Genomic DNA, 8,439 nt, shown 5'->3' on the forward strand with positions numbered 1-8,439 from the left:
CTCTTCTGCATATAGCAACATAAATCATAGCTCAGTTAAATAAGTGTCCCTCCGCAGCCCTGGGAACCCAGACTTTGCAAAAATGTGCTAATGCACAAGAACCAGGAAATCAGGGCTGAGGTTTTCAAGGATGCTCAAGGAATTTGGATGCCTAAGTCCCACTAATTGTAATGGAAATCAGGTGTCCAAGTCCCCTAGGCAACTTTGGAAGTCTTTGCCTAAGTGGAGTAGGAACTGAGCACTCTGTTCCCATTATCTGTGCCGAGTGAAATGCAGAGTAAATTAGACTAGTCGGGTTTAGTAGTCAAAGGCACTGTTGATAAAATACATGGGGATATTTTGTTTTATAAATATTTTTTAATGTGACTCTTCCTCTGTAGGTATAAAAACGTGCAGCTGAGGCGAGAGGGCATGGGATTGCTAGCTGTGACGTGGGATTCTGCACTGTAAACAATGGGAATGGGGGTATTTGTAAGTTGAACGAGTTTCTTCTTCTCAGGAACTTGTAATTATAGCATCAGTTTAAAGGCTCAACTGTGGTGGCATGTAGTAATATCACTGATAGTAAATGGGTCCATGTTCTTGCTCCCTTTGAAGTCAATGGCTAGCTCTCTGGGAGCAGAATCGAGGCTCAGACCAATGAAAAAATGGGAAAACCCCATGCCTTCAGGTTTTTCTGTTAGCTGCAGGAGAGAGACCCTGTGCTAGAAATCATTTAATTTGATTTTCAGTCAGTTTTGGACTAACTTTTTCCATTGTCATTTGCGTTTCAGTATTTAATACAGGGGTCACAAACACGCTGGCTGTCCTGTGGCCCACCATAGGAGCCAAGCTCCTTTCTGACCACATAAGGAATAGTTACAGGTGTTTATATTTTATTAAAACCCCTCTTCACATTATAGTTTTTAAAAAGTTAATACATTTTAATATTAATTAATTAAAGTCTTCCTTAGCAGAGACTTTTAGTAGCATACTATATTACTCTTCATTTTTTTCGTTTTTGACTATACTTTTGTATCGTTGTATGAAAAGGTTTCAGTGATGCGGCCCTCGGGCCAATGTACTGGTCCTCGTGTGGCCCTCGCGGGGATTTGAGTTTGAGATCCCTGATTTAATATAAATAAAATCTAGTTCTGCTGTGAAAAGGGATTATGGAAAAGTGGCGCCTTCTTAGGGCTGGTGTATACAGAGTATTCATACTGATTTAACTAGATCAGTTTAGAAGCAGTTCTAGTTAGATCCGTGCAGCCCCCCAGCGTGGACACAGTTATATTGCTATAAAGGCATTTTCTCCTGGTATAATTTATTCCCCTGTACTATATCTTTGTTTCTAAACCAATGGAGTTAAAGCAGTACAAAAAACACTGAATAGATCAGGCCTTACTTAAATAAATCCATTTTCAGTGTCAGTTACGTATCCTAACTGCTGAACTATGTCTTTATGTTTATTAACCCTGCAGTCCCAAGTCAACTAGGAGTCAGCTGGATTCTATCTCACATCATCAGTTGTTGTTTACATAGTCCTGGTCAGTTACAGTGGTGCAATCTCACTGAAGTCTATTGCCCAGGTATCACCGGGGGCCTCATTTGGCCTGCAGCATCTTTATTACTGGTGATGATGCGCAGCAAGGAAAGAAACTAGCTTGAGTCTCAGAGCCCCTCTTATATTTCCAGGGCTGGTAGTTAGAGGGAAAACATCATTTTCCCTTATAAATGGAGTCTAGAGAAGATGAGCATGAAACTCCAGAAGGCCATTTTACAGTCATTTCTCAAAGCAGACCCACACAATAAATAAATGGGACAGTTAAAAAAGATCTGATTCTGTGTGAAACCGAGGCTGGGGCAGCTGTTCATTTCAGGACACTCTGAGGCCACCCCAAAACTTAAAACAAGTTGGGCAAAGTTCCATTTTTCTGATAAATAACATACACTTCAGACGGGTGAGTAGAATCGGATTTACCTTTTTAATACTTACAAATCTGAGCAGTGATACATTAGAAAGAGGGATTAGTAACCACTCCCTTCTTTGTCTCTCTGGAGTGTGACTTCACCGCATGCCGCTGTACGTTAGTTTGTTTGTTGTTCTTATCTATGTACTCTTTCCATTTCTCAGAACAATGTGTCACCAGCTCCTCCTTCCTTTAGGAATCTGATCTAAGTTCCTTTCCTCTGCATGGAACCCACCTACACTAACTTCCGCCTAATCTGGCCCCCTTTCCCTCCCATCCAGGGCTCCGTTTATTAGTTTAAAATCTTCTAACCCAGGTGCAGAGAAGATGTCTAGCGCCTGACCTTTTCTCCACGTTCTGTCCGTCCTTTGGAAGTGCCAGAGCTGCTTAAACAAGCTGCTCCTCCTCACTCCACCATTTTCTCCGTGCTCCACCACCCACGTCAAATTGGGAACTTAAGCTTTTATTTGACCCAGCAAATAGCTTCTAGGAAAAGAAATGCGCATGATACTTTCCAGGGCATTTTGAAGGCACATGTAGTTTAGTGGCATTACCTGTTTTCTGTATTTTTTCCTCCGTGTTCTTCCTTAGCAGAGACATTTAATGAAAAGAGGATTTTTGTTTTTGGAGTTTCAGCGGCTGCTTATTCCCCACCTGAAGTCCAAATCCTCTGTGACATCTCACTGTGGAATGTGGAATGACACGCTGCTAGCTGTCTGTCCGAGGCCCTCCGAGAACCCTGCAGACAACAATCACTCTAATCTTACACCCTCACTGTGAGGTAGGGACGGGGCATTATCCTCATTTGGAAAAGAAAAAACAGGCACGGAGAGATGAAGTGCCTTGACCAAAGTCATGTGAAAAGCCTTTTGCATAGCCAGAAATAGACTCCAAGTTCTCCATCCAGTCCTGTGCTTTAACCACAAGGCTCCACTTCCTCTGTCACTACATCCTGTGACTTGTGCCTTTGGGTAGAGAGACACTAAGCAGCGAGAGCAGAAGAACTAAAGGTAAACTAGCACCTCTCGCCATACTGCTGTTCTCAGTTACAGCACTGGAGCAGGCAGGGAAACAATGTAAACGAAGCAGAGGAACCTGCTTATCCCGATGCTCTGCTTCTAGGACCGTGCCCTGGCCAACTACGCAAAACCTGAGTAAAGGGGCCTGTGCGGGGCACTTGCGTGAGGGCTGGGGTTGGCAGGCTGCACTTCTGGGTCTCCATGCTGGAGAGGTTCAGCAGCAGGAGAAATGTTTCAGTAAGAGACTTCCCTTGTACAAGCAGAATAGTTACTGCAGGGCAAATCCTGCCCCCCAGCTATGCGTGCACAATTGCTAAACAGTGGCCTGCCAGGAGAGTGGCGCACAAATATCTATGGGCAAGACCCAAGCCTGCGCAGGTTTTCAGAAGCCTTAGCCAATGGCTCTTGAGTAATCTCAGTGCACCAGCGGCCATTGGTTAGTCCGGGCTCAGCAAGTCTCCTGTACCAACCCTTGCCACCCAACTGCAGCCCCCTGCTCTCCTTCCCCGCTCCCCAGCCCCAACCAAGCTGCTCTTTAAAACTAGTTCACAGACAACATCAAGCTGAGTCTTAGCCACAAAGGACAATTTAAAGGTTTTGGAAGAATGAAAGTGCCTGTCTGTACATGCTCCTGAAGGATGGCAGTCTGGTGAACACCTGGGTCCTCTGTTCAGCACCAGAGCCACCAGCCCCTCTGGACAACTTGCAGTTGTTGTTGGTGTTCCACACCCCAAGCTGGGCCAGGTCTTCCTCTAAAGCCCCTGACAGCTCCTTCAGCTCCCTGGAGGCACCTGCTTTCAGGTACTGCCAGGCTTTGTGGCCGCTGTGGTCCCGCAGGCTCGTGTTGGCACCGTAGGCTCCCACCAACACCTTGATGACCATCTCGTGTCCCTGCAGGGCAGCCAGATGCAGGGGGGTCAGCCCACCACTGGCCGTGGGAATGTTGACATCTGCATGGTAGCCGTTCTTCTCTGCACAGGTGATCACCTCGATCAGGGCCTCATGGCGGCCATGCTTGGCCAGCCAGTGGAGGGCAGTGAACCCTGTCACAAAATCTCTCCTGTTCAGCAAGCTGGGATCCACGTCGAGCAACCTCATGATGCTCTCAGGGTCCCCCTGGGCCACAGTCAGCATCCACTCATGCTCGAGGGGGTCTAGGGCTAAGGACAAGTCCTCAGGGCTCTGTTCCAACCTCTGCTCCAGCTCTTGGTGCATCCCCACAGCAGGGCTGCTGCTGCTGGCTATCTTCTGAGCAGCTGCAAGCCACATGGCTCCCTCGGCTCCACTGCTCTGCAGCAGGACCTCCTTCAGGCCTCTCCGCCGCATGCTGCCCCGGCCTATGGAGAGCCTGGCCGCATCAGAGCTCACATCCCAGTTACCAGAACCTCTATTACTCCGGCCCAGGTTCCTGATCAGGTCCTTCTTGTGTGATGGGCGGAGATTCACGTTCCCTGCTGCTGCTGAGGAGGATGATAATGCCAGGACTGTGGGGTTGGGTGCCTGGCTGTCAATAAGTGCTTCTGCTTGAGACAGGGAGGCCTCTGGCAACACATGTGGCTCAGTGTCCTTTGGTACCTCCAGACTCTCTTCCCTCTGCATCCTGGCCATGAGGTCTCCTGCAGGCTTCACCATCCCCAAGATCTGCTCCCCCCGAGACATCCGTCTCCCTTTAAGGCATGGTTGAGGCTCTCTGTGCTGTTGGGGTGTGGAGAAGTGGTTCCCTGTCCCGTTGAGACTCTGACTCCAGGCTCCCCTCTAGAGCTTTCCGGCTGCAGAGCTTCCTGAGTCTGCCTTAGAAATGTTGCAAAGAGGAACCAGCATTTAGTTTCTGTGCTCAGGGGGAAGGCACTTGTTGTGAAATAAGTTACAAGCAGCAGCAGATTCCGGGCTGCAGGCAGCACACCCTTCAGCTGATCACTGATTTTCAAAGACTTCACTGTCTGCCATTTATTTACCGAGGGACGCTAGAGCAATTCCCCTCCACTCCCAGCCCCTCCTCTCCAAACTACCTGCTCCCTGGTTCTTAAGATTCAATAAATCCCCAGACGGGCGCTGTGTTTTCTCTCCTCTCCAGATTTTGGTGGCTTGTATGATAACATAGCTACATGACAACCCACTGGCCAGCTGGATCTGCAGATCTGGGACCCGTTTGACTTCCTCCTTCCTACACACAAATCAGTGGTAACAGCAACCAAAAAAAAAAAAAAGAGCTCAGTCCATTCAAGCTGAAAGCAGGCAGTGAGTTTTTCACCGGAACGGCTGCCACTTACCTTTACAATTACTCCTGTGCTGGGTGGGGAAATAGAGCTCTGGGTGGGTGGTATTCCCAACCTGCCTCTCGCTGGGCACTTTGATGGCTGCTGCCAGCAGCAGGGCCCCTCCTCCTCTGCCCGTGGGTTCTCGACGCCTCTCCAGACGCACCAGCCTGCTCCTTGCCGAGTTCCTTTGTGTGAAGGTTGTCACTGGTAAGTTTTGCTGCATAGTAAAAGCTGTGGCAGGACCTTTGTCCTCCTTTTTGACTGAGACAGATTAAGCTGCTGCACGTGATTTTTCATTTCTGCTGCGGGCCTGGCATTAGCCTTGGCCATTGGTGATGTGAAACCGAATGCACCCACTTCCCAGAGAGCAGAAAAACACGCACTGGCCACAGCCCTAAAGCCTTCAGCCTGTGAAGGCACCACTGTGGGCCCCAAAAGAAGGGTTGCAAGTAAAACCAGTTGGGCCAGGCACTTTAAGGGATTCACCTCGAGCATAAACAGCCGGATGGTGCAATATCTCTTGAGTTAGCAATGCACAGGAATGAAAGTGAGAGAAGTGTGCGTTTGCAAGAGCTAGAGGTAACTGTAGGTCAGAAGGGGCTAGGCTAATCTACAGGCTGAATATTTCTAGGAGGTGCTGAGCAGCTTCTAAATGGGGATGTCTTCGTTCTTCCATTGAAAGAAACTCTAAAAATCAATGCGAGGCAGCTACTTCCCCTCCCATGGAAACTCCCTGTGATGAAGTGTGGTGTGCTCTGTGTGTGTGTGTGTGAGAGAGAGTGACAGAGAAAGATTGACTGACTGCCATCTGCGGGATGGAATCAGAACTGCCTGACTAGCAGCTAATGGAGATTCTTCCAACTCAAGTCCTAGTGGCTTGTGCTTTTGGAGCAGCAGGACCTGAGTCCTATTTCTTTCGTTGTCTTGAAGTTCTGACTGGCACTCTGTGCAGCAAAGCGACACCCCCAGCTATAAACGCGCACACGCGAAAAGATCACAAGAAATTCAGAGGGCTGCAGCTTCCGTTTTAAGTCCCCCAGCAATCCAAACCATATAATCGGGGGGACAGTTAATTTGCCTCCTTATTAAGCAGACCTTGAATGTGGCCAACAGTGTCCCATTGGCAGTAACCTCTCATCCTCCCCCAGGGGCTAGAAGTGCTGGCAGCCATGCACGCGCCAGAGAGCTGTCACTGCCCCTTTTAATTCCAGATTAACGCAGAGCTGGATCAAAAGAAAAGGAGGACTTGTGGCACCTTAGAGACTAACCAATTTATTTGAGCATGAGCTTTCGTGAGCTACAGCTCACTTCATCGGATGCATGCACTTCATCTGATGAAGTGAGCTGTAGCTCACGAAAGCTCACGCTCAAATAAATTGGTTAGTCTCTAAGGTGCCACAAGTCCTCCTTTTCTTTTTGCAAATACAGACTAACACGGCTGCTACCCTGAAACCTGTCATTATGCAAGGTAGAGCTGGATGTACACCATCAGCAGCGTCAGGCTGCTGGCTCTTGACTCAGAGCCTGCCATACACAATGAGGCTGTGGCATAGTCATGCTGCCCTCAGACAGTCCAGGAGTCAGCTGACTTCTGGAAGGTCAAAGCTAACAACAGAACAGGGGAAACTTCTCTCTGGCGCCCCGGTGAAATCATGGCCATGGCCTATTCATGAATAAGCCCTTTTGGGGTTCCTCCCTTCTATTGGCCTTGACTTCTAGTTCTCAGAAATGTTGTAGCTGTAAAGTAGTTGGTAGTGTGCGCACTTCCCCACACGTTGCACCAACACTGTGTCTCAACCCTGATAAGGAGGGACAGCCTGGCTAGAGGGATGAGTCCAGCCCTGCACTTCTACTGAGACTGCGGATGAGGGGACCCAATAACTGGGCTGGAGGTTTGGTGTTGGAGACACATGTCTGCTGGGAAATGAACCAAACTCGCTTCACGGGGGCTGCCAAACAGCCATTGTAGCTGTTATTAGTACTTACTTGTGTTGTGATAGCGTGTAGGAGCCCTAGTCATGGCCCAGGAGGAGTCCGTTGGGCTAGGTGCTGTACAAACACAGGCAAAAGGATGGTCTGTAACAAGTAAGGGTCAGATGGGCTAGGGAGTGGCCAGCCCTGTTCTGAGCAGGAGCCAAGCAGGGAGTAGCTGGGAATCACCCACCCCAGCTGGACAGCAGCAAGTGACTGGGTCTGATGAGTCCCAGCTAGGGAATATAAATGAAGGCCCCAGCTCTGGGCTGGTGCTTGAGCCTGGGAGAGGGCTGGGAGTTGTCAGAGGCAAAGGAAGAAGAAGACAGTGTGATAACGCGAGTGTCAGCAGACCCTTGGCTAAGGAAAATCCTGCCCATTGAGCTGCTGGAGGCCAGAGAGTCTTGGCTGAGAACAGGACTACTACTTTGTTATTGGTCCATGGTACCTTTTTGGTGCTGGAGAATAAGCAAGGCTCTGGGGTAAGGGTTACACACACTGAACCAGGTGTGGCTGATATCAGATCCACCACTCCTCGAAAGGGCTTTCCAATCAGAGAGGGAAAGGCTCTCTCCTAACCTGGTCTGGGTTTGAACCTCTTAGTCAAGCTTGACTGTCAGAGACTCTGTCTTTCTCTTTTGGTGGTGGGGAGGAGGGTTTGCAGAGAAACTTGCTCAAGGACGGAGCGGCACACAGCGGAAGAGCTTAGAGTGACCAGGCTTCCGGTTTTCGACTGGAACGCCTGGTCAAAAAGGGACCCTGGCGGCTCCAGTTGGTGGTGCAATGGGGGCCCCAGCTAAGGCAGCATGCCTGCCCTGGCTCCGTGTGGCTCCCGGAAGCAGCCACCAGGTCCCTGCAGCCCCTAAACGCATGGGTGGCCAGGGGGGTCTCTGCACGTTGCCCTCGCCCCTGGTGCTGGCTCTGCAGCTCCCATTGGCTGGGAACTGTGACCAAGGGGAGTGCGGGGACAGCACCTGCAGGCACAAGAGCAGCACACGGAGCCTCCCTGGCTGCCCATGCGCCTGGCGGCCGCTTCCTAGGAACCACAGGAAGCACTGTCGGGACCCTGCACCCCCTCCTATACCCCAATCCTCTGCCCCAGCCTGGAGTCCCCTCCTGCACCTAAACTCCCTCCTGGAGCCCACACCCCACAACCCTCCACAACCCCCTTCCCCAGCCCTGAGCCTGCTCCTACACCCTAAACCCCTCATCCCTGGCCCCCCCTAGAGCCCACACCCCGTG

General features: G+C 50.1%; 1 protein-coding gene across 1 annotated transcript; it reads right to left on the minus strand.

The window, feature by feature from the left end:
- Nucleotides 1–1,936: 1,936 nt before the first annotated feature.
- On the minus strand, nucleotides 1,937–5,482 carry SOWAHD (sosondowah ankyrin repeat domain family member D). The gene is made up of 2 exons (XM_073361328.1): nucleotides 5,239–5,482; nucleotides 1,937–4,759 (listed from the first exon to the last, which is right to left on the minus strand). Exon 2 carries the CDS (start codon nucleotides 4,625–4,627, stop codon nucleotides 3,557–3,559), a length of 1,071 nt encoding a protein of 356 aa, XP_073217429.1. The 5' UTR covers nucleotides 4,628–4,759; nucleotides 5,239–5,482; the 3' UTR covers nucleotides 1,937–3,556.
- Nucleotides 5,483–8,439: the final 2,957 nt, after the last annotated feature.

The sequence above is a fragment of the Lepidochelys kempii genome, chromosome 9 (assembly GCF_965140285.1).
Source record: "Lepidochelys kempii isolate rLepKem1 chromosome 9, rLepKem1.hap1, whole genome shotgun sequence".
NCBI lineage: Eukaryota > Metazoa > Chordata > Testudines > Cheloniidae > Lepidochelys > Lepidochelys kempii.